The sequence below is a fragment of the Anastrepha obliqua genome, chromosome 2, assembly GCF_027943255.1.
Source record: "Anastrepha obliqua isolate idAnaObli1 chromosome 2, idAnaObli1_1.0, whole genome shotgun sequence".
In the NCBI taxonomy this organism is placed as follows: Eukaryota; Metazoa; Arthropoda; class Insecta; order Diptera; family Tephritidae; genus Anastrepha; species Anastrepha obliqua.
This window is the reverse complement of record NC_072893.1, coordinates 72741137-72767376: the sequence shown is the minus strand read 5'-3', so window position 1 is coordinate 72767376 and position 26240 is coordinate 72741137. Positions and strand designations below refer to the sequence as shown.

Genomic DNA, 26240 nt, shown 5'->3' with positions numbered 1-26240 from the left:
CCTTGATTTTAAGCACATTTTTCGGTATACTAGCGGATCACTGAAAATTTTTTGAAATTTGTTTTAACACCGAAGTGTGGAATTATATTTTGTCGCTTTGGTTGAGCAGTGATATTCAAAAGCAATTCAAAGAGTTTACGTTTTAAAAAAAATGTATTTAATTGTTTATTTTATAAAACTTTTATACTTACATCTAAATGGTATAAAAACTTAAAATCTAAGTCAATTAAATATATATCTACAAACCAAAATACATAGCCAAAATTAATAATTTCAAAAAGCATGCATTTTCGTAGGTAGTGCGATAATATTAATTTTAAGAAAATGCTGAATCGCCTTACAGGTCAAAGAAGTTACATGACTACTTTCAACTCTCGGCATATACAAGTGCACTTGCCGGTTATCCATACAGATGATTGCACAAAAAACAGATAAAATTATGTATATAAGTAGGTATGAAAATACAAAAAAGGCGTAGTAAATGAACCGCACAAAAAATAATAAAATATACACGGAACTTAAATTAACAATTACGTTTCATAATCCCACTAATGCCAAATCGTGTTGCTGCACACACAACAACAAAAACAACAACAACAATAACAAATTTTACAGCAGTCCCACCCATTGAAAAAAAGTTAAAAAAGTAGCACACTCAGCACAGCGCTTAATACTTATGTCCACCGCCCCCACCTCCTCCTCCGCCGCCACCACTTTTATGGCTCGAGCTGCCGAACAACGAAGCGGAGGCATGTGATGCGCCTCCGGAAGCACCCAACGAAGCATTCAACAGCAGACTCACAAGACTGCCAACTATATGCGAAGCTATGTGTTTGATGAAGCCACCCGAATCAGAGCCACCGCCCGCATCTCCCTTATGTTTATCGCCATGTTTTTGTGGTGAATCAGAGCGACGCTCATCGTCACCCTCCTCGTCGGACTCCTTGCGGTTTTTCGCTTCCATAAAGCTGCTAATGAGATTGCGTGCAAAGAGTAATGGGTTGGGACGCAAGTCGTCGTCTTCGGGGTCCTAGTGAAGAAGGAAAGTGTAGGATTGAAAAATATTTAATGCGAAAGTGTAAACTTTTTCAAAATAGCTGGTTTCTATAGAATTAGGCGCAAGTGTTATTCATATGGACGTGCGATTATTTACAATTATGGATTAGTGTCAAGCACTAGAGTTTGAATGGCATGCAACCAAAATAAATTATTAGAGAATAAATTTAAAAACTGAATAATAAGTACTGCGCTGAGTTGGGCATAAACTGTGCCGAGCAGATTTCCGAGAAATTGTCCATTGTTCACCTAAAAAAATTTTAATAGTTTTTATAAATTTTTCAAATAATTTAGAGATAGTAAATTTCTGATATGTACCGCACCACCACCGCCAGACAGACCATCGAATGCAGTGCCTATATAAATGCCGAGCACTGTGCCGAAGTTTTTGTTGCCCTGTAGGAATTTTTTAAAAGAAAATTAGTTTTTTACTATTTTACAGAAAAAAATGATATCAAATATTTGTTAACATAACTTAGTTTACATTTTTTTGGAATTAATTAAATTATTAAGTCTTGTGGTTCGAACGACTCTTGTCATGAGTCTTGCTCTTGTGGTAAGAGCTACATCGAATGCATTAGCAGTCGTAGCATTCGCTTGCCCTAACAGTAGTTCGAAATGTAAAATAAAAGTAAGTAAGTAACAGAAAAAAATACAAATTTATTTGCATTTAATTATGCTTTAAAATATAGAACACTAGTATGTAACCCCCGAAAATCAGGTGGGCTTTTTCCCCACGGAAAGTAAACAGCATATGTGACACTTTTATATATTAAAAGTTATGATGATTAGAAAAGTGTATGTTTTGATTCATATGTAATATGCAAGAACTTATGCATATAACATTTTTTGTCTCTCTCTTCTCATTTTTTAAAACTATTTGAAATTTTGAGTTTTGCAAAAAGGATCAAACGCACACAAAATTTGTAAATACATACATACGTTTATATATTGTAGTTCAATTGTACCATATAGTATATGAACGAAAACAAAAGTGGATGCTTCTACCAATCATATCCAATACGTGATGTTTCAAACATTTATCACTTACTTACCTGCTCTATTCCTCCACTTAAAGTAGGAACTCTTCTACGAACTCTTCTTGGTCGTCCTCTAGGCATATTTTAAAACTAAATATGGATGTACTTTTTTCTTAAAATAAATTATATTTTGCGTCTGTCCAAAACTCTTTCTAATTTGCACTGTTACCGTTGTTTTAAGTGAATTGACAAATTTCAAGTCAATTGTCAATTCATACCAATTATTGCCAACACAACAAAATTAAAAAAAAAAATTCGCAGCACCCTTTGGGACTATGTTCATGAATACATATTTATTAGTAAAGAGGACAAAACAAAACAATTAAAGAGTTCTTTGCCCATACAATGCTGTGCTCACTAGAAAGAGAGCTAAACAAAGCAAACGTACTCATATATATGCGTATATTTGTGTGTCAACCCGCTTTGCATAGACGTCGCTATTATCAATATGAAAATCTTGATAACTTTACACGCAAATATTTCATGAACAAATTAACCAATTTTAATTTTTATAATTTTCCGGAAATATGCTCATCAAAACCTTTCTTTTGATATACATATATTTCATATCTGTACATATTGTAGTTTAGTCAGAATAATCGCCATGTTTTAAAATAATACTATAGATAACTGTCTGATTTTGCTAAAGCATACATCTTATTACATAAAGTGTTAAAACAGGTATGTACGCTAATATCTATTCACAGGACGCTCCGATTTGCACGGGATTCTATTTATTTTAAAGATAATCCTTTTTGGAAGCTTCTTTTCTATCATTTTATCTAACATTCGATCTATAAATTTACTGCAAGCAAAGGCGTGTATGTTAGTCAAAATGTGTTAAAAAGCGTAAAATTAATATTCAAACTGCAACAAAAAACAAATGACTGAACGAATAGAGGCACCGTTGTTTTGCTATACAACTATAGGGTATTTACTATCATTCTGCCATAATCAAATTTATAAATTATTTTCTTAAATTATTAAAACTTTGAAAGGAATAGGAAGATTAAAAAAAATTTGCTATTTACGCGTACGCTCTGAATTTGAATCAAAATGAACCATAAATATATATTTTTTTAATTTTTTTTTTGATTATATCTCCAACTTTTCATTAAAAAAAGATCCTGAATATATTTATTTGGAAATAACTACACACAGATTTGCACTGAGAGTTTTGTATAGGGTTTTTTAATAGGTGCGCTTCAACTTTTTTCCGATAGGGAGGGCGAACGACGCAATATTTTTTATTTTTCGCTTGTCATTTGTAAACTTCATTAGTACACATTTCATCATGGAACGCTACACACTTGAGCAACGATTGCAAATCGTGCAAATTTTTTATGAAAATAATCGTTCTGTTCCTGCTACTTTAAGAGCATTACGGCCATTTTACGGTCCATTTAACAAGCCGTCCCGTTTTGGGGTTATGTGAAGTCATTGGTCTACAGTAACAAGCCGGCGACGGTTTGTGAGCTCAGAGCCAATATTGAACGCGAAATTGCTGGAATTTCGGCCGATTTATGCAAAAGAGTGGTCGAAAATTGGGTTCAACGATTGGACTTCGTAAAACGTGCACGCGGAGGTCATGCGAAAGAAATCGAATTTCATACTTAAATGTATATGTTCAAACTCGATAGTAAAAAAAAAAATTAGTTAAAAAAGTCAAACCGTTTGTGTTTTATTCAAAAAAGTTCAAAAGTTGAAGCGCTCTTACTGAAAACCCCTATATTATAAAGCTTATCTCTTACTAAAAATAAATGAAATTAATTTGTAAACACCAACAAGTCAAAACTAAGTCTACCGCTTGGAGTTCTGTTCCTTTCTGCTAGGAAATTTTGAAACGTTTATTACCACTTTGCATTAATAATATTTAAAAATTATTTCCCTTTACTATTAAATCCTTTAAAAATAAAAAACAACACTTTTTCCAAAATATTGCTCTCTGTATGTAAACCCACTAAGCGGGGTAAGCGTGAATAAGCCAGAAAGGTAAATATGCAAAATTTTTCTGGTTTCTATATCTGCTGGGAAAAGTTCGGTCATTGTTCGTGTATGGACCGCTTTTTAATTACTCTCATACAGTTTTTTTTTTCAGAGGGAATACTGAAGTGCGGTTCTCCGCACTTGTTGAAATCAACAGGCTGTGACCAGCATACGAAATTTTGATTTTGATACAATCAAATTGCTACCAAACACATAAAAAAAGAAATAGTGGCGATTCCTAATAGCCAAATCGTTAGTGCGCTTGCTGGAAAGAATAATGAAAGTGGCAACATCCGCGAACTGATATTCTGCTCTTTTAGTGAATTTGACATAATCAGTTGATTTGCTGACATAATAATTGAATTCTATTATTATTCACGAGCAAGTTTCCCCTACAGTCACATTCACTTTCTTGTTTATTATACTGCTTTATCACAGCCAGACACACTCTATCCGATGTCTCAATCTTGTAATTTATTATTTTTGGTTCGAACAGAGAGCAAAAGTCAAATTGATCCGAACAAAAAGTGTTCTACACACTTTTGTAGAAATCTGAGTGAGACAGGGTGAGAAAATTACTGACAAGAGTTCTGCGGCCATGAACGTGGCTTTAGATTAACCCTTTACTACATGAATCAATAAAGTGTTGAAAAAAACAAATTTTTACGATTGAAAAAGCTTCATTTAATTAATGAAAAAAAAAAAAGAAAAAGTTTTATTTTTTTTACGGAGCCATATATAAAAACTAGTTGTTAATTATGGAAAACAGTTGAAAAGTGAAAAAATTATTATCCATCGAGACAGATGAGTATATCCACTCCATGAAAATGTTTTTTTTTTTTTGTTAAAAGTATTTACTCGCATTAATTAAATTTTTATACAGATGGTTCCAAGCTAGACGATAAGGTTGGCTACGGAGTTTTCTCGAAGGAATTAGGACTAGAACTATCCGTTCGACTACCAGACTACTGCAGCGTCTATCAGGCAGAGGTTCTAGCCATAAAAGCAGTGGCTAAAAATCTATGATGAGCTAGCCAGAAAAGGTACTGCTCTTCAACTGTTCCGTGATAAAAGTACCATTGGAATACCTTTGGCCACGAGTAAAATAATAATAAAAAACAACATTACCCAAGAGACCAATAGGTCATGGAGAGATGAAGATACATGCGTAACAGCCAGGCTACTATGCTCCACTCGCACAAAAGTCGGGTGATATCGAAATGTCATAAAATCATGGACACGTTTTTTGCGTTTTATTGTCCCTAAATATATATTTAATGGATTAAAAGAGTTTGAATTATTTTATAACGGTTAATTAGGAAATAAAACTGAGTGAAAACTGTAATACCATATATGGGCCCACATTCAGTAAAGGATTACAAAAGTTTGATTTAACGGTAGAGCAGCATATGCCGAGTTTTTGCTTGTTTACTATTAAAAGGGGGAAAATATGGCATAGGCACCTTTATTTTTTTTATGTTTACGAACATATAATGCAGTTTAGAAGCAGCGACATAGTTTGCTTTCTTGCACCCTCGATAAATAAGAGAGCTCAGCTAAGAAATTTCGATGCATACACCATACAGAGGGACTTGCCGATATTAACTATCTGTATCAGCCAGGTTCTTTTGGTACCCCTTGTCAAATCAGGTTTTTAGTCACTAATAGCAGACCAGCAGGGCAAGTTCCACAATTGAGCAGTAATTGTAAGTGATGAAATTTATTATCAAAATGTATGGTCGTTGGAGAAAATATTGCGCACTTGAAAACATCACAAACAAAACAAAACGTATTCTTGGATGCATGGCTAGCAAGATTGCCATATATGCGACGATTTAAGTCCACACGAAGTTAACCAGGTGGCTAAGCATCCACAAAAAAGTTTCTATTTGGTGCAGATTTAACAAGAACAACCTTGGTGAGATCATCACAGTTACTGGCGTGCGCTACAGATTGGTGATAATTAATTTTGTTTGCCCCAAATTGACTGACATGAATGAGAAAAAGATGTGGTTTCGGTAATGCGGCACATGGCGTTGCCACAATAGATTGAGAATATGAATATAAATTGAGAATATGAATATATCTCGTGTGATATATCTCTCGTGATTTGAAATGGTAACCAAGATCGTGCCATTTAACCCCCTCAGACTTCTTCATGTCGTGTTTTCTAAAGCCACAAATCTGTGCTAATAAGTTGCAATCGACCGATAGCTTCAAGGTTAATATAACTCAGGCCATTCCTAAAATTCAATTGCATCTGTGCATCAGAGTCATTAACACTAAGTCCCCTAACGTAAGTGTCACCGTGCGAAGCCGCAATGAGCATGCACGTCATGGCAAATGTATACATAAGTATTTTAAATAAAAATGATTATTATCGTTCACAAAGTTTTTTTTTTTTTTCAAATTACTCAGAAGTTAATCAGTAGCGAAATGCGAATTTTAGTCATACAAATTTTTTCATTGCTTGTACAAAGTGTGTTAAGTCGATTTGTGACAGAAATATTTTTGGTATTGTATTATTTTATAATAGCATTTCAAAGTGATCTTTGTTAACCGCTAGTTTTGTTTTACGTGTCGATTGACCCTTTTTTTAGAAAATTCCAATAAGACCTTTTACATATTACATTTGAGGACTGAAATATTCTACGAAAGTATTTGTCAAAAACCTCAGTGACGCTATCGAAGCCACAAACACTGTGAATATAAGCATTTACTCGTAATTGGCAGAAATACTCGCCTGCCCTTATAATATATTTATTTCAATCCTGTGGTTTACACACATTTGATATATAGGTTAGTTCAAAGTTGATGCAGATATTTGACTTTTTTTTTCAAACAACTGGTACTGCAGGTTTTGGCAAGTTTGGACATGGAGTGATACTCAGTTGAACAACGAGTAAAAGTGATCCAATCAACTTACGAAAATAGTCCTTATGGAAGAAGTGCAACAACGTTTGCGAAATCGGCATATTATTCAAGAAAAAACTGTGCACCCGCAATAAGTCAATATTTTCGGCGTCTTTTGTGCCGGCGGAGTCATCGGACCATACTTCTTCGAAAAGTGCAGTTACAATGAACGGCAAACATCGTGACACGCTAACTAACTTTTTATAGCCTAAATTGGATAACATACATTTGCCCAATGTGTAATTTCAATAGGACGATGTCACTTGCCACACAGCACATGAAGCAATGGCCTTATTGTAACCAAAGTTCCCAGGATGCATTAGATCACAAAACAATAAAATCAAATGACATCTGAGATCCTGCGATTTGACACTATTGGACTTCTTCCTCTGCCAAAAAGGCGAGATGATTAAGGAGCGACGGAGCAGATTGGTTTATAATAAACTGGAATAACTCAGCCAACTTTTGCCGGACTTAGATTTTTATGAAGCTTTCCGACCGATTTAGATTTTTAAGGCATCAATGCAAATATATTTGTTCATCCTTTTCATTTCATGGAAAATTAACTCATTTACGTTCAAAAATTTTTTTCGCAAGTAACATTATTTTTATTATGTTAATAAAATTTTTCAATTTTTTTATGCGAATATTCAAAAAAAATCTATTTATTTTTTATTCACACAAAACACTAGTTTTTGAGGTATTTTCTGTTAAAACTGTGTAGAAGCCAAAGAAACATTAGAAGCGAGTGTTGCGAGTAATTAACATTGAATGAAAAATACCTGAAATTATATTCTTATTAATCGGTGAACGTGAAATTATTACAAAAACCGAAGTATAACAAATATTAGAACAGCAGTTATCAGTGCTGAAAATTACAATACTTCCGCGCAAATAATTAATCGGTCCAGCTTAGGTAAATCTTAATGGAACAAAGAAAATAAATAAATAATTGGCGGGTACACTTTGATTAGGTGTTTGGTCGAGCTACTAAATCATATGCTTTATGTATGACATATTATGCCAAAAACCAAGAAAAATTTTCATGTGCGCATCCTTCGTTGCCACAGGAGTCGAAGTGGACATTTAATGTATATTGGATTCGAAACATAAATGTTATAGATTATAAATGAATAAAAAATAAGTTTCAAGAAAATTTTGTTGTGTCTAATTAAAAAAAATTCTACAGTTTTATAAAATAATTTACTACTTATATAATTTTCTATAAGGATAGTCGAGTATTTCTGTCTTTCACTTACATTTACATATATATTGGGTTGGGGAAAAAGTAATGTCGTATTTTGTCAATTGAGCGGGACATTTAAACATATCTTGCGTTGTACTTATTGCATCGGGTCACACTAAACAGCGATTTGTCGTACGTTTCAGTCTTAAGTTATAGCGCGTCAAAGATGGAGTCACCAGCAAGAAATTCGTCATATTTTACGTTTTTACTACCGTAGAGGTAAAAATACAACGAAGGCGGCGGCAAAAATCTGTGAAGTTTATGGGCCTGATATTGTAACGATTCGCACAGCACAGCGGTCGTTCGATCGATTTCGTTCTGCTGTAGTAGATGTCGAAGATGCACCCCGTACTGGTAGGCCAATAGTCTTAGACACTGATAAAATTGTTGAAATTATCCAAAGAGACCGGCATGTGAGCATTCGCTCGATTAGTCAGAAACTAGGTGTAGACCACAAAACCGTTTGGAACCATTTGCAGAAGATTGGACTCCCTAAAAAGCTGGATGTTTAGGTGCCACACGTGTTGACGCAAAAAAATCTCTTGGACCGAATCAACGCTTGCCATTCTTTGCTAAAACGGAACGAACTTGACCCATTTTTGAAGCGGATGGTGACTGCGATGAAAAGTGGATCACGTACGACAACGCCAAGCGAAAAATACCGTGGTCGAGAAACGGCAACCCAGCCCAAACCATCGCCAAGCCCAGATTGACCGCCAGGAAGGTTTTGCTGTGTGTTTGGTGGGAATGGAAGGGAATTATCCACTATGAGCTGCTCAACTATGGCCAGACTCTTAATTCGGTACTCTACTGTGAGCAACTTGAAGCAGGCGATTGACCAGAAGTGGCCAGAATTGGTCAATGGGAATGGTGTTGTGTTCCACCAGGACAACGCTCGTCCTCACACATCTTTGATGACCCAGCAGAAGCTACGGCAGCTCGGATGGGATGTCCTATCGCACCCACCATTTAGTCCGGACCTGGCACCAAGTGACTATCATCTCTTCCGGTCCATGCAAGACGCCCTTGGTGATACCAAGTTGGCCTCAAAAGAGGCTTGCGAAAACTGGTTGTCAGAGTTTTTTGCAAATAAGGAGGGGGGTTTATAAAGGGAGGATAATGAAGTTGCCTTCTAAATGGCAACAAGGTTGCGAACAAAACGGGGCATATTTGGCTTGAATCGGATAATTCTAAGTACGTTAAATAAAGCGTCAAATTTCGGTCACAAATACGGCATTTCTTTTTCCCCAACCCAATATATACTCACATTTATTTGTACTATATTAATAAAAATAAAAAATATACTATTTTTAATTTCAATGCGTGATAGCTATTTTTACTTACCGCTAACAGTCCGGAAATTAGTGATGTAGCTGTGCTGATTAGGGACTCGATATCTAAGCCGCCTGGCTGGAATAAAAGAAAATGTTAAACGAAGGTTATACAAATAAAATATATTAAGAAATATAAATTTAAGATATGTGGGATTCCTTTCTCTTACTAATAAAACTTGCGTAATAATTAGATTAGTTGGATACTACAATAAGTGACCATTGCCCGGCTTCGAAACCTTGGGCTCGAAATACTAAATGACAAACAACCGAGAGTATTTCTGACATCAAAAAGCTCCTCATAAATAAAAAAAAAAAAATCTCTCGTTCGTAGGTAGCATAAAACTCGGTCAAGCATCAAATAAACATTGTAAGCACCAATTGTTATATAATGTGTGTGATAATCAAAATAGCTTATAGATTCAATTTGGTAATGAAGATGTCAACAATCTATGCAAACTAACAACTATAGAATTTATTAGTCCAACTTCACTAAAACATGTGACATGTCACATTCATTAATGGAAGTCATTTCTTTTAAGAGAACAGAAATTTTGGGAAAGACCTCAATATTTTTCATGGGCTTACGGTTAATGTAGGTAATAAATATGAAGTTACGAGCCTGAAGATAAGTCTTTTTAAACCACTTATTTCTATTTTAATTTTTAGTTTAAGTTTTAAAAAAAATTATTTTTGGACAAATCGTTTTTCGCACACTTTATAAATAGAGAATTCCATGTACTCATTTTTTACTTTGCTTTCATCCCATATACTCACCCCAAACAAAGTTGAAATGACGCCAGTTAAAGCTCCAATTAAAGCGCCAATATCCGAGCCACCTTCGCCCTACAAAGTTAAGGAGCATATAAACAGTTACATACAGTTACGTAGAATTTTTGCATCTCACATTTTCTTTTTTTTTTTAATATAAGGAATGTATAAATTTCCCACCTTGGCTTACTTACTCCACTCAAACTGCTAATAATTCCCACCAGACCGCCACCACCAGCACCATCTGGTGGTGGTGGAGCATCTGGAAAATCTTCATCTTCTTCGAGAGCTGCAAGTGAGGAGGTGCTTTCCTGCTGTTTATCCAACTTCAGTCCATCTACCTCGATTGTGGAATTAATGAAGATAGTTGTTGTATTGGGGCTCACAATTGGAGTAGATTGGGTGACTGCTGTTCGGGTATTGAGCGTTTTTGTCGCTCTTGCCGCACGTAATGTTGTTGTTGTTGTTGTTGTCGCAGTTGTTGTTATTACTGTTGGATCAGTGCTTTGTTTTTGAGATCTACTGCTATCGCTGCGATTTGCAATTACAATCTTAGACTTTAATGTTGAATTGAAATTGAAAATTAAATGATTAAATTTGTTGTTTTCATAAAAGGTTATGTATGTATGATTTATATGCATCTTTAGTGGTTGTGTATATATGGTATTTTCTTTTGCAGTCATATGCTTTGAAATTGGTTAGTATAAGCGAAACAAGCCACAAAAACTACTAAACAAACAATAACGGGCTGGACGGTTCATTCACATGTATGTAGGTATTTGTATATAGACCTTTTCGGCACTCACTTTATTATCCTTCGATTGCGCTTCAAAATTATCTTCCAGCGAATCGTCGAAGAGCTCATTATTTCTCATTTCAAGTCGTGTGTCTACCAGATTGTTACGGAAGTCCTCCTGGGATTGAAAAAGGCGAGCCTTTGAAAGTCACAAATATTTTTGAAAAGTTTTATTCTATTTTATTTTATTATTACTTTATTAATATTTTTATGGTATTCTTTTATTCCGCTTTACTTATTCTACTTTATTTAAAATTTTTTTCATTCGTATTTTATTTTTTTCGTTTTATCAAGCTGTATCTTATTTTATATAATATTTTTGAATTCTTACCATATTTTACATTTTTTACTTCACGTTATTTTATGTAATTTATTTCGAATTAATTTTATTTTATTTCTTTATATATTTTATTTAATTTTGTTTTACAAAATAGCATTTTATATTCTTCTTTTACTTCATTATTGTTCATTTATTGTATTTTATTTGTCTTACTATAGTTTATTTAATTTTTATTTTTAATATTCCTTTTTTAATTCTTATTATTTTTTATTTTATCTTATTTATTTATTTAATTTATTTATTTAATTTATTTGGTTTACTTTATATAAGTACATTTTTTTCTTATTTTTAATTATTTTTTCTCCATATTTTACTTTACATTATTTAATTTAATTTAATTTCGACTCATTTTATTTTAATTTATTTCGTTCCATTTTCTCTAATTTTATATAATTGTATTTAATTTCTTATCATTTTTTTTAATTTCTGACCAATTTTTTCCTTCATGTTATTTAGTTAAGTCAAATTCACTTTTCTTATTTTATTTTATTTTTGATACAATTTTATTTTAATTAACTTTTATTTTACTTCATTTGTTAGTTTTATAATTTTTTCCATTTTAAGTTAATTAATTACAATTAATTAGATTATTCTAATATTTAAATTTGTCATTTGATTTTAACGGAATTATTTTATTTTATTTAAATTGAATTTGTTCAATTCTATTTTACTTTATTCTTTTATTTTATATTTATTACTGTCCTTCCTTTATTTTATTTATATTACTTTATTTCATGTTATTTTATTTTAATGTTTTAGTTTTACTTTCTTTACTTTTTGTCCATTTCCTTAGTTTACGTTATTTACCTGAACTGAATTTATTTTAAACGAATTCAATTATTTTCACATTTAATTGCATTTGGTCTCATTCATTTGGTTTTAATTTTTTTTATATTTACATTTATCTTGTTTTATTTTATTTTATTTTATTTTTATTTTATTTTATTTAGTTTTTTTTTATTTATTTTATTTTGATTTATTTTATTTAATTACATGTCTTTTTTTATCTTATTTAGCTTCATATAAATAACACATACTTTTATTTTAAATTTTTTTATTATTTGTCCGTTTTTTTATTTATTTTGTTTCGCTTTATTTCTTTTTATTTTATTTTATTTTATTTTATTTTTTTTTATTTGAGCTTAATCCATCTCGGCTATTGCCGGAGATTACACATCCCGGATAAAATTTTCAAGGGATTGTGCTCTGGTGGAGCGTAGTCCAAGTTCTACGCCCATGCGATTGCTATTGCTTAAATATTTAAAAACCTACGAACTATTGCACATGTGTCCAGTATGGTCGACTTCTGCATGTCTTCTAAGAGGTGTTGGCAGTCATACTTCTTCAAGTTTTTTTTTAAATGCTTAGGCACTAATCCAGTGGAAGATATAATTATTGGTATTATATTCACTTCCCTCGCTTTGTACATCCGTTTAAGCTCTATGGCCAAAGCTGCATACTTCGATACTTTGGTGGAGTATGTGCTTTGTGTGTTGCGATTAAGGGGCACCGCTATATCGATTACTTCGATCGTTTTATTTGTCTTGTCGAACAAGATAATGTCAGGTTTGTTGGCAGCTGCTGTTTGATCTGTGGATATAAATCTGTCCCAGTACAGTTTAAAACTCGCATTTTCCAATATTGCCTTTGGTTCATATTCAAAATACAAGACTTCTTCTTGTAAGAGACTGTGTTTTATCGCAAGTTGTTGGTGGAGGATCTTTGCTATATTGTTATGTCTCATGACATATTCACGGGGGGCAAGTACACTACATCCAGCAATTACATGGTCGATTGTTTCGCCGTAAATGCCGCACCTTCGGCATCTATCTTCTATTGCCTCGCCATGTATCGACCTTCGGAAATTCCTTGTTGGAATAACTCGGTCTCGGATAGCGATTGCGAAACCTTCTGTTTCAGAAAATAGCTTTCCTTTTTTCAACCATAAATTGGATGATTGTGCGTCTATCCATTCCATTTCGAGATCATGCGGATGGGCACCGTGTATTGTTTTTGCCTTCCATGCTGCGATCATTTCTGCTGGGGATTTAACCCCCTCAGGTACTGGGAAATCCTGGTCCATCAGACTTAGCGGGGTAAAGCCGTTATCTGCCATAGCTATAGCTTTAAATAGATGGGACTCGCTGCTTAGAAAATATGTACGTAGCTTTAAAGTTTGCGAGAAGTGTAGACGCGCTATATTAATGATTCCTCTCCCACCAATTTTATTTTATTTTATTTCATTTTATTTTATTTGTTTTTGTTTTATTTCATGTTCTTTATTTTATTTTCGTTTTATTTCTTTTTAATTTATTTTATTTTATATTGTGTTATTTTGTCTATATTATTTTAGTTTATAATAAAGGTTGGGAAAAAAGTCTTGCGGTATTTCCGCAAGCTTGTCTTTGCAAGTGAGTAGTTCTAGTTGTATTCGTCGCATCTGTTCACGCTAGAGCTTTTTGGAAAGCTCTTTTCACGTGCTAACACGTGCTTGATTAATTGTTATTTGCTTTTAGTCGTTCGTGAGTTATAGCGTCGCAAACATGGAGCAAAATAAAGAGAAAATACTGCATATTTTACAGTACTACTACGATAAAGGCAAAAATGCATCTCATGCTGTCAATAAAATTTGTGCAGTTTATGGACCCGATACAGTTTCCATTTCCACCGCACATCGATGGTTTCAACGTTTTCATTCTGGTGCAGAGGTGATCGAAGATGCGCCACGGTCCGGAAGGACTGTCGTCGAAAATTGCGATAAAATCGCTGAATTGATCGAAAGAGACCGGCATAGTAGCAGCCGTAGCATCGGCCAAGAGCTGGGCCGTTATAAACCTTTTGAAGAAGCTTGGGTTCAAAACGAAGCTCGATGTATGGGTGCCACACGACTTGACGCAAAAAAACATTTTTGCCCGTATGGATGCATGCGAATCGCTTCTGAATTCCAACAAAATCGACCAGTTTTTGAAGCGAATAGTGATTGGCGATGAAAAGTGGGTCACTTACGACAACGTGAAGCGCAAACGGTCGTGGTCGAAAAGCGGTGAAGCTGCCCAGACGGTGGCCAAGCCTGGATTGAGGGCCAGGAAGGTTCTTCTGTGTGTTTGGTGGGATTGGCAGGGAATCATCCACTATGAGCTGCTCCCCTATGGCCAAACGCTCAATTCGGACCTGTACTGCCAACACTGGACCGCTTGAAAGCACTCATGCAGAAGAGGCCATCTTTGATCAACAGAGGCCGAATTGTCTTCCATCAGGACAACGCCAGGCCACACACATCTTTGGTGACACGCCAGAAGCTCCGGGAGCTCGGATGGGAGGTTCTTTTGCATCCACGGTATAGTCCGGATCTCGCACCAAGTGATTACCACCTATTTCTGTCCATGGCGAACGAGCTTGGTAGTCGGAAGTTGTCCACAAGAGAGTCCTGTGAAAATTGGCTCTCCGAGTTTTTTGACAATAGAGAAGCGAGCTTCTATAAGAGGGGCATTATGAAGTTGGCATCTCGTTGGGAACTCGTCATCGAACAAAACGGCGCATATTTGACTTAAATCGCATTATTATAACCAATTTTATGAACAATTGAAAATTCAATAAAAATACCGCAAGACTTTTTTGCCAACCTATATTTTTTTTTCTCCTTGTTCACTCCTCTCGGGAGCATAGGGCCTCGACAAGACTCTTCCATCGTACATGATTCTCTGCTGTTGTTTTTGCACTGTCCCATGAGATGGCGACATCTGCTAGTTCGCGCAGCATCGGCCTTCTCCAAGTGTTTTTGGATCGACCTCGACCTCTGCTCCCTTGCGGGTTACAGTCCAGTGCCATCCTCGTGATGCTATCTGGTGGTTTCCTCAGTGTGTGACCTATCAATCACCACTTTCTGCGTTTGATTGCTCTAAGAATGGGTTCCTCGTTCTATTTCATTAGTTTATTATAATTTTTAAACTTGATTTTTTGTTTGGTCATTTTAATTTTTTTATTTTATTTAATTTTTTGTCAATTTTTGTTATTTATTTCAATTGAACCTAAATTAGTCTAAATTAATAACTATCATTTTTGTTTAACTTTGATTCTATATTGTGTTACTTATTTTATTTTCATTTGACTTATTTTAGTTAGTTTGATCTTTTTTTTTGTTGTTGTTGATTTTATTTCCTTATTTGACTTTAATTACTTTTATTTTTTATTTTAATTTTTTATTTTTTTAGTTTAGTTTATTTCACTTTACTTTATTATTATATTATTTTTTATTGTATTTTAGTTTATTGCGTTTCATTTTATTTCGTTTATTTATTTTCTGTATTTCTTTTTATTTTATATTAGTTTTAGTCACTTTTTTGACTTTCCGTTATTTACTTGAATTTTATTTCATTTAAATAAATTTTATTATTTAATTTGTTTTATTTTTACTTGATTTACTTTTATTGGTTATCTTATAAATGAAAATTTTCAAGTAACTATGAGAAACTTAAAGCTATGTACATATTTGGAAAAAAGAATATTTGGATATTAGGAAAAAATAAATTTTAAGTAAGGAATACCTTTTTAAATACAATTGTTTTGACTATATCTGGTGGTATAAGTCTGTGTACTTTAGGAATTTGGTTACTAAATGAGATTTGCGGAGAAATTTGATAAAAAAAGTTATGGATTTCAATTATCGAAGATTTTGTTTTTAGGAAAGGAGTAATTTGGACAGGTTTGGAGGATGTAGGGACTTGTGTTTGAGATGCACTGGCAGGATATAGGGTTCGATTTTGTCATATGAGGTTTATGGGTCAAATTTTTTGTGCTAGCTGGAGTCGCTCAATTCTCACGACATCTAGTCTGGTGTTTTAGTTGTTGTTCAGTAATAAGAAATATTTTGCCGGTGTTTTTGTGTGGTTAATTTGTAAGTATCAGTCGTGAGTTTGGTATCATTCTGTTCAATTGCTTTCATTTTTTACATTATTTTGAGGGATTTTTTGATTGGGTCGTTTCTTATGTTGGCTGTATTCATTTTACTCAGGTTTGTAATGAAGTCGAGAGCTTCAAGTAGATCTGTCATAAAAGACCATCTACCCTTCGGAGTGAGCTTAAACCTTAAACCTATAGGTCACATTTGTGGAAAAATATCAAGATAACATCACAAATATAAAGAAGAAGAGATCGATCAAACACCTAATAAAGGGGATAAATGACAATTATATCGTCGAAAATGCTAGTAGATGCGAGTTTTTCTTCAAGGGTAGCAAGGAAGTGTTTACTAATTACAGGTTGAAATTTCTGTTCTGTTCTGTTAGCAGTTCTATTTCTGTTCTGACTTTGAGTACATTTCCTATCGCTGGTTGAACTCTCAATGAAGTTTTTTTTGTATTTGTCAGATTTATGCTTTAGCGAGTATCGTGATTTGACAACAATGATTTGAGTAGTTAAATTTTTTTATACCTCTATTAATTTTGCTTTATTTTAATTTATTATTTTGGTTTCTCAAGTTTTTTTATTCATTATTTTATTTGTTTATTATTATTATTATTTATTTTATTTATTACTCATTTTATTATTTTGAATTTTATTTTGCTTTATATCCTTTTATTTTTTTTATTTTAAAGAACATTTTTTTTATTACTTATTATTCTTTTCACTTAATTTAGTTTCTTATTATATTTTTTTTAAATAATCCGAACCACATATTGTATATTATTCACCTCCGTCAAAATTGACTTAATCATGCGCACCTCAGCCGGCACCTCGCGTACTTCTTCCACATTTCGCTTCCGCACCACTTTCTTGCTGGCCTGCTCTAAGAGGCTACCTTCATTTGCCTCTGCTATTAGGTAGTCCAGTGTGTGTGTCACCTTCTCTTCCACTAACGTCTTCATTGCGCGTACTTTTTGCGTTATTAGGCGTCGCAACGCCGCTAATCGCTCTGCCGCAGTGCTTGCTTCACTAATCTTGTTAGGCACTTCGGTGGCCTGCGATGAATCGCTCTCCTCTTTTTCACCCTCGGAGTGTCTACGTATTTGTTGTAGAGTTTGCTGCATATCAGACTTGAAATCGTACACATCCTTTGCACCCGTCACCAAATCCATTGCACTTGTAAGTATCAGGAGCGCTCGATGATCGCGCACCAATTGCTTTTCGATATTTTCAACTTTAGCGACGAGCTCATCATCACTTAACTCAGCAGCCCCAAACAGGAGTTCCCGAACGATCGCTACTAGATTACGTTCCATTTGCTGTTCCGCGTGTTGTGCTCCATTCAAAATTGCAATGGTGGTGATGACTTGTAGCTCTTCGCGAGGAAACCGTGACTCGAGACGCTTGTAGGCACCCATGGCGCGTAAGTAATCAGCATTCAGCTGGATGCGCATGGACTTGCGAACCGGCGCACTAATGATAACCTGCGTCAGGACTATCAGTAGCACTACAACTACGACAAGAAAGGGTTTTCGCATTTTGCGCCAGTAACGCAATAGTGCGCCTATTAGCGATTGCGTGGCGGTAGGACGCGCGATTTTTGCAATTTTTTCGAATACACGTAGGAAATCTGAAGGATTAAGCTGAGGCGTAATTATCCCTTCTGATATTACCATAAAATATTTGAAATGACCACGACTATTCTTCAATGCACCGGCACTAAATTAGTGCGGCTTTCAGCAAGTCAATTTATATGACCACTGCATCTCCTACGCTTAGTGGGTGCGGTGCAATGAAGCGCATCATTTTGGCTAATAGTTGGACGTTTCTTTAATCATGCAACATGTGCGACTATATAGGTATGGTCTTATGTACTATACAAGTACATTCGTATACGTAAAAGACAGGCGGAAGCTATAATTTAGGCGCCACAAAACATATTACCAAACTGATGACATGAATTTAGTCACCAATTGGTAGCGCTCATTGTGTTTCATTGTCCGCATTAATACGAGTACGCCAGTGCGGCAACGCTTCGCTGATTCCTTGGCATTACGTTATGTCTTCTTATTTATTAAAAACAACTAATCGCTTCATAGGATATTGAACTGAGAAATTTCAATGTTTCCATGTTGTGATGGCAAGTTACAAAAAAAACAAAATATTTTGTTTCCTGTATTTTATAGATTACACAGTGCAAAAGCAAAAGTTATCAAGAAAAGAAAATGTCATGAAACTGTAGTGCTGTAATACTCAGTTTTCTATTTTTTCATCAATTTAAGTTTTTTAAGTACTATGTACTTATTGCCATCCTGTGTTTTTAATTGGTATTGAACGAAAGGGAGCGTATAAAAACATTGTGATCACTTTTCAACTTCGTTCTTCTTGAAAAAAAAAGTTGAGCGTTCCTCCTGCGAAATAAAGTATTCACATTTATATTATTATTATTGGGTATGGGAATAAGTTTCCGTCCTTTCTTAGCCAAAGCTTCGAATTATTGTATTTAAACAATTAAATAAAACACGATATTATGTGAAGTATGTGCCATTGGAAGCTTTAACTTTACTCCATCTTTCAGGCAGCATACGGATTCCTCTGATGAAAACTTCGAGGATTTGATTGAGCCTGTTTGCGATGCTCTCGTAAGAAATGAACAGCTCTCCAATAAGGGCTGACTGCATTGATCGGAACAGAGTGTGGGGCAAGATTTCTCAATTTAGTCACCTAAATATTTCCGGACCCATTTAGCAACGTGTGGCCCGGCGTTGTTATGCAGCAAAATCAGTTTGCCATGTCTACCATCCCATTTTGGCCGCTTTTCTTTGAGAGCTTGATTGCAAAGCATTAAGCGCAGTCGGGAACAATCGCCAGTGATGGCTTCAGATCATCTAAGGATTTCATAATAGCTGACACCATTCTGATCCCACCATATGCACAACATAACACCTTTGAAACATGCATATTTTTTCGCTGTCGATGTATCTGGTTCACCTGGCAAGCTCCAACATTTTCGACACTTACGGTTATCTTAATAGATCCATTTTTCATCGCCGCGGTGCAATGCAGAAAACCTTCTTTTCTGCCCTTCAAGAAACATCTCACACATCACCAAACGTCTCTCGATATCCCCCTCCTTCAATTGATGTGGTACCCAGTCACCTGCTTACTGGATTAATCGCATCGCGTGCAAACATTTATCGCCGGTTGATTTGTCAACATCCAAATCGTTAGACATATCATCAAGGGTTCATCCAATAATTGTTTTAGTTGAGTAAACCACTCTTTGCAAGTTGTATTTGACGGTACGTGATCACCGTAAATATTGATCAATATACGTTTCAGCTGCATTTTTCTTTAAAATGTAATAATGAAGCATGACTGCACACAAATGCTGTTTTTTCGGGACGAACATAGACATTTTTGACATCAGATAAAAACGGATCTTTACACTTCAAACGAATGTCAACCACTGCAATTGAGACCTCATATATCCACCTTCCAATCACCAGTATATTAATAGAGCGAACACAAAAATAGTATCAGCAGCGGCACCTCTTTTACGAGGGCGGAAACTTATTCCCATACCTAATATTATATTTAGGAAAGTATTTAACAATGTGACTTAAAAGATATATTGTGCTCACTCAATGGATTCCGAGTATTTTTTTGGGCCGAACTTCCTCAATAAATTTTAGTAGTCTCCCTATTTTATTGAATTTTATTTTATTATTTAAAAATATGTTTATTCAAGTGTTTGTGCCGTGCCGTTTATACATCAGTACTGGGCATGACGCCAGCACATAATATATAGTGATTTCATCTTCCTCCCCCCAGAACCCAGAAATTCAATTGGAGTATACTCCCGGGTCAATTAAATGATAATTCAATCTACAATACCCTGTTATAATTGCTGTAATGACTCCAAATCATTCTTATTTCATTCCATACAATCTTTAAATAGGTTTAGGTTAAAGCTACCTATCAATGATTTTATTTGCGATAAGAGCGGTAGATTGTCCCAGTATGATCTTCTTCGCCTTTCCTCTACTTTTCGAATAAGAAGTAGGCCTCCAAATGGCTCTAGGTCTATAAATGGGCAGGCCGCATTTTCAATGAGCCCCTTTTCTGACTAAATATTTCCCATTTCGTTTCCAGTAATTTCTATGAGTACTAGAAGCCATGGGATATTCTACACATTTTAATAGCTGTATGAATCGTCTTACGAAAAATTTATAATTTTTTTGGAATTCCAACTCGAAAGCATACAGCATAGAACTAGTTATGCGAAAAACACGAATTTTCAAGATTCCATACTTGTTATACTTTATTGTCATGGGGAAAGCAAGACGAACGGGGAACTATACGCGCGTGAACTCAAACGGCCTGTTGGAGATGATCATATAAATCTTCTTCTTTTCTTTTTTCATCATTAGACACATAAAGAAAAGTAGGCTTTGTGTTTTAAAGAAAACAAAATATATATCGGAAAACTATCTTGGACTCCAGAAAACTATATAAACTAAAACTAAAGTTGTAAGAGTACAAAGAAATAGCACATTCATAGAAATAAGTTTCTGAATTATTAGTTAGCTGCAATATTTTTCTACAAAATTAATTAAAATTAAAAAATAAATAAATAGCTAAAACTTCTCAATAGGGATGTGGTGTGCACTTTCCTTTGACGCTGGCAGTACGAGGGGTGCCTTTTATATTTCGGGATTAGAGAACAAAAACAAATTTTAATCATCGAAAATCACTTTATCGTTTTTCAAAATATTCTCCATGAAGATCTATACACTTTTGCATGCATTTGAGCCAATTATCGAAGTACTTTTGCCACTCTGAATAACGTACCTCCGAAACATGCATTCTGAATGCCGCAACCGCTTCTTCAGGTGTCGAAAAACGTTGACCTCTCAGTTTGTTTTTTACGTAAGGGAATAAAAAGAAGTCATTCGATGCCAAGTCAGGACTATACGGCGGATGACCCATTAATTCGACGTTTTCGGTGCTCAAAAATGCAGTCTTGGAAGACAACTGGCAAACAAATGGTTGTGTACCACTCAGAATTTACTGTTATGCGTTGTTCTAGTGGTACGGTTGCGACATGTACAGTTTTTTCGAAAAAACAGGCGACCATTTGCTTGGAAGTGCTTCGTGCGCGAACAACTTTTGTTGGATTTGGCTCATCTTGAAACACCCATACAGTCGACTGCTGTTTACTTTCGGACTCATACGCGTAAATCCATGATTCATCACCTGTCACGATGTCATAGACGTGTTTCGAAGCCCCGCGATCGTTTTTTTTGAGCATTTCCTTCGACCAATCGACACGAGCCTTTTTATGAGCGATTGACAAATTGTGTGGGATCCAACGCGAACAAATTTTGTTGACAGTCAAATGTTTATGCAACATTGAATGTATGCTGGTCCCAATAATGCCTAAGATTGTCTCAATCTCACGATAGGTCACATGACGATCTTGCAATATCAGTTCGGGCACAGCATCAATGGTTTTCGGCACAACAACTGATTTGGACGACCTTCATGAAATTCGTGTTGGATTGAACTACGACCGACCATCGATAAACACTGGTCCTTGATGGAGCTTCATCGCCAAAAAATGAATTAAGTTCATCCATGCAATGTTGCTGAGTTAATCCACGTCGAAAGTTGTAAAAAATAATCGCACGAAAATGTTCACGATTTAATTCCATTTTTTGACCGAGATGAATCTTTTAAGTTACTGTAAACAACACAAATAGCGCTAGTATTTCAAAACGTTCTGAGTACGTAAAAGCCAAAAAATGTCAAACTTTGCGATAAAGCTGTCAGTTGCCAGATTGCAACACCAGGGTTGCCAAATCCCGACATATAAAAGGCACCCCTCGTATGTACGTGCATATCTTTAGCTTATTTTTGTCAAAGGTGAATTCTTGTATTTTTAGTGCCTTTTCTATAGAGTGATTTTTTCTTTTAGAGCAATAATGACAGTGTGGTCTAGAAGTCGGCCCATATAAGAAAGCAAGTTTGAAAACCTTTTATCTGATTCAGACGATAAAATAAGTGATTTTGATGATGATGATGATATTACACTACGCTGGTCAGTATCTATATCTTTTGACGTTGACTGTAATGCAAAAAACCACACCACTTCTTCATCTTCTCCATCTTTATTTACGATTATTATCCTGTTTCTACTAAAAGCTTATATACATATTAATATGCAATACAAAAATCTGTAATATTAATGATCAGACATTGTTGCCGATGCCCAGCAATCTTTTCATCCCTTTGGTGGTCTTCCTCAGGGCCGTATAGTGTTTACTTTCCCGGCCATCACCAGTTTTGCCAAGCGGTCGTCGGTCATTCTGAGGACATGTGGCATCCAATCTCGTCTTCTTTTGCGACTCCTTTTTACTATATCGAGTATTTGGCACATTTCTCTTATGCTTTCATTCCTCATAAGATCTCGTAGAGTATGACTGGTTTTAGTTCTAAGAGGTCGCATTTCGAACTAGATGTTCTGTAGCTCTTATGTCTGTGCGTGTGAGAATGGCATATGTCATTAGTGGTCGAAAGCGAGTTTTATAAACCCTTACTTTGCTTTTTGTTTTCATTACTTTGTTTCGCTTTATGACGTCTCGTAAACAACCAGAGACTACTTTTTGGCATTGACTTAAACTTCGGCCATCAAGATTTAACTACAGACTGGTTAAATTTCACCCAATCACATTTTTTAGATCTGCATTAATTCGGTGCGGACCAACTACTGAGTACTTACTGCATGAATTCCAAGAATAAATTCAATGTTCCTAAAATACAGCTGATTACAGATATTAGAAATAATCAAACCACAACACATCAAAAATTTTGTGGGGTAACTCACACCCCATTGTGTCTAGCGAAGGTTAATTTACAACAATAATGTTGGGCAACGCAAAATACTTCCTTGGTTTTCATCGAGTAATTGTTGTAATCGTATTCAAATCGCATTATAATATATAAGAAGCATACAGCAGAAAAGCTGATATTCCGAACTAAATCGGGCCAGGACCACGATCTTTAGAAGCATCTCAACTCCAGCGTCTTCTAACGGGTTCACATAAACTTTTAAGCCATCCCTGGAATGCCTGTAACAATACATTACAATTTTATCTGATTACATACCGCACAGACCTGACCTGAATACAAAAAACCAAATACTGTTTTGTTTATTACTGTCATAATTTCTATAAGAACTAAGCAAAAATAAAAAAAATCGTGGAATAAAATACTTAAAAAAAAAATGGGTTTGGGCCGAATTTTCCTACTATTTTTGCTTCGAAAATATTAGAAAATTGTAAATTCACATAGAAAATATTATCATAAAAACGATGTGTGCAAAATTTCAGGGAGATCGATCAATAACTTTTCGAGTTGTCGAGTATGCCAGTTCGAAAAATATAGTTTTGAGAAAAATGCGTCCAAAGTCGGCAACGTAACTGTACCTCTGTCGTTATGGTTGACGATCTATCATAATATATATACATATATATATAATTGGCGCGTACACCCTTTTTGGGTGTTTGGCCGAGCTGCTCCTCCTATTTGTGGTGTGCGTCTTGATGTTGCTCCACAAATGGAGGGACCTACAGTTTCAAGCCGACTCCGAACGGCAGATATTTTTATGAGGAGCTTTTTCATGACAGATATACACTCGGAGGTTTGCCATTTCCTGCCGAGGGGTGACCGCTATTAGAAAAATGTTTTTATTAATTTTGGTTTCACCGAGATTCGAACCAACGTTCTATCTGTGAATTCCGAATGGTAATCACGCACCAACCCATTCGGCTACGGCGGCCGGGTGGTTAAATTTTAAGGGCCGATACTGAATGTAAACCACTCCTAAACATCACGCTTTTTTCTGCATTTTATTCAAAATTTTTTAATTTGAGACTAATTCAATTTGAACCATGGAAAGATGCACAATCAAGCAAGGCGTTAAAGTTATTCACGCTTATTATGAAAACGGGCGTTCAAATCAAAAATTAGTTGACATATTCTTAAAGGATTATATTAACATTTAATGACAAGAAAAAAATTTTTTTTTTCGAAAGTTTACAGGTGTCTGCCCCCTTAATATATTTAGGAAATTAAAAATGACGAGGCACATTTGAGGAAATAATTTTACTAATATTAAAATGTTTAAGAAAGCAATTTTTATTCGATTTGTGTTTTTTTTTTTGGTTCTTAGGTTTTTGATTATTTAGTGAAATTTTTCATTATCCAATAAACAAATTAATTAACAAATATTACAATAATAAATTTATATTCAGGCTCTAATTGAATTTATTAACCTAGACAAAAATGCTGCTTTGATTTTCCGTTAGAAAAAATTTGTTGCAGCATTTGGTGTTTCATGCTCAGAGACTCGAACATATAGTACGCACTTCCGAATGGTATCCACGCTCCAATCCATATACTAGGTGGACGGTTCATATAGGCCGGTTCATATAGGCCACCAAAAAAATGATTTTCCAATTTTGTATTTGGTGAAGCTAGTTGTGTTTACGCGCTCGAAAATTGATGTAAAAATAAGAGAAAGTCTTACACATTCTTCTGCACCATTACGATCACGGTGGCAAGTTTTAGCAGGTGGTCAAACAAATTTATGCAGTTTATGGACAAAAAGCAGTTTGGAATGCAACGCAAAGTTGTGGCATAAAAGCCTCCATTCAATACCTAGTAATATAATGGTGGATAGTAGAGCACATTCTGGGGGTCATACGTAAAAAATCTTAATAAAAATCATGGAGCCGGATCGGCATATGATTACTTATTCCATTGCTCAGGAACTGAATAGTTAATTTTAGTTAATATGTTAATTTTATTGTCATTTTTCGCATCTCGCCATTCTTTTTTGTTCTTAGAAACTTTAATAGGTTAGAAAAATTTCAGAAAAGACGTAATTTCTTATTTTATGGTAAACAATACAGACTGTGTCAAGAGAAAAGAACCGGCGTTTTTTCTTGTAACTTCAAGATATATTTCGTTCTGATTTATGCTGCGTATTAGTCCCACACAACCAAACAAAAATGAGTGAGAAGTACGTGAAGCCTATCGAAGCGGTATTTTTACGAAAACAAGAAAATGTCGTCACAGTATGGGACTGACCCTCCCATTCCCCAAGCGCCAACCCCATTAAAAATGTGTGGGGAATTATGAAAACGCAACTTACCGGAAAGCCAGTCCACGACTTAAAGCAACTCATGGGTCAAGTTCGCAAAATCTAGTCCTCTTTGTCGACGAGCTACACAGAAAAGCTTCAGATGTTCAGGGTATACCGAGAAGATGCCAGGCTATACTCAACAAAGATGGAGACTACACGGCTTATTGAGTAATTGCGACTCGTAGTTTTTTACATACTTTCATGAAAAAAAAAAATTTAAATATATATCTTTTATACTTCTCCTATCAACATCCGATTTAAGCCACTAAGCTTGAACTCTCTAGCATTAACGTTGAATTTCATCATAAAATATTCCTAGGAAAATCAAACCAAAATGATGATGATTTCTTTAAAAACAAAAAAGAATTTTTAAGTTTTATTTTTTCAAATGACTCATATTTTCGAAATACTAGCGTCTAAATGTTTACGTGCATTACAAAATCAGGTTATGAAATCCCGAAACTCAATAGCAAAATTTTTTATTTACAATTTTCCACATTTTTTAGCTTTATTTCAATTTTTTGTTTTTGTTGGGGACTTTAACAGATAAGCAAACCTCAAAGTATTTGCATCATTTTGAAAACAACAAACCAGCTGATAAGCTTTGCCATTAAAGTCTTAATATTACATTTCAGTCATTTAGTTCAC

General features: G+C 34.8%; 1 protein-coding gene across 1 annotated transcript; it reads right to left on the bottom strand.

The window, feature by feature from the left end:
- Nucleotides 1–667: 667 nt before the first annotated feature.
- LOC129238202 (uncharacterized) lies at nt 668–18057 on the bottom strand. The gene is made up of 8 exons (XM_054873244.1): nt 17170–18057; nt 11150–11257; nt 10538–10900; nt 10350–10418; nt 9586–9651; nt 1375–1452; nt 1246–1305; nt 668–1030 (listed from the first exon to the last, which is right to left on the bottom strand). Exons 1-8 carry the CDS (start codon nt 18055–18057, stop codon nt 668–670), a joined length of 1995 nt encoding a protein of 664 aa, XP_054729219.1.
- Between the last annotated feature and the right edge of the window lie 8183 nt (nt 18058–26240).

Excerpts from the sequence above, each read along its gene's own strand:
- LOC129238202 (XM_054873244.1), bottom strand. The coding sequence starts at position 18,057 with ATGGTAATATCAGAAGGGATAATTACGCCTCAGCTTAATCCTTCAGAT. Across the intron at positions 10,901-11,149 it reads CGCAATCGAAGGATAATAAA|TCTAAGATTGTAATTGCAAA; the intron begins GTGAGTGCCGAA and ends TCAACATTAAAG. Across the intron at positions 1,453-9,585 it reads TAATTTCCGGACTGTTAGCG|GGCAACAAAAACTTCGGCAC; the intron begins GTAAGTAAAAAT and ends AAATTCCTACAG.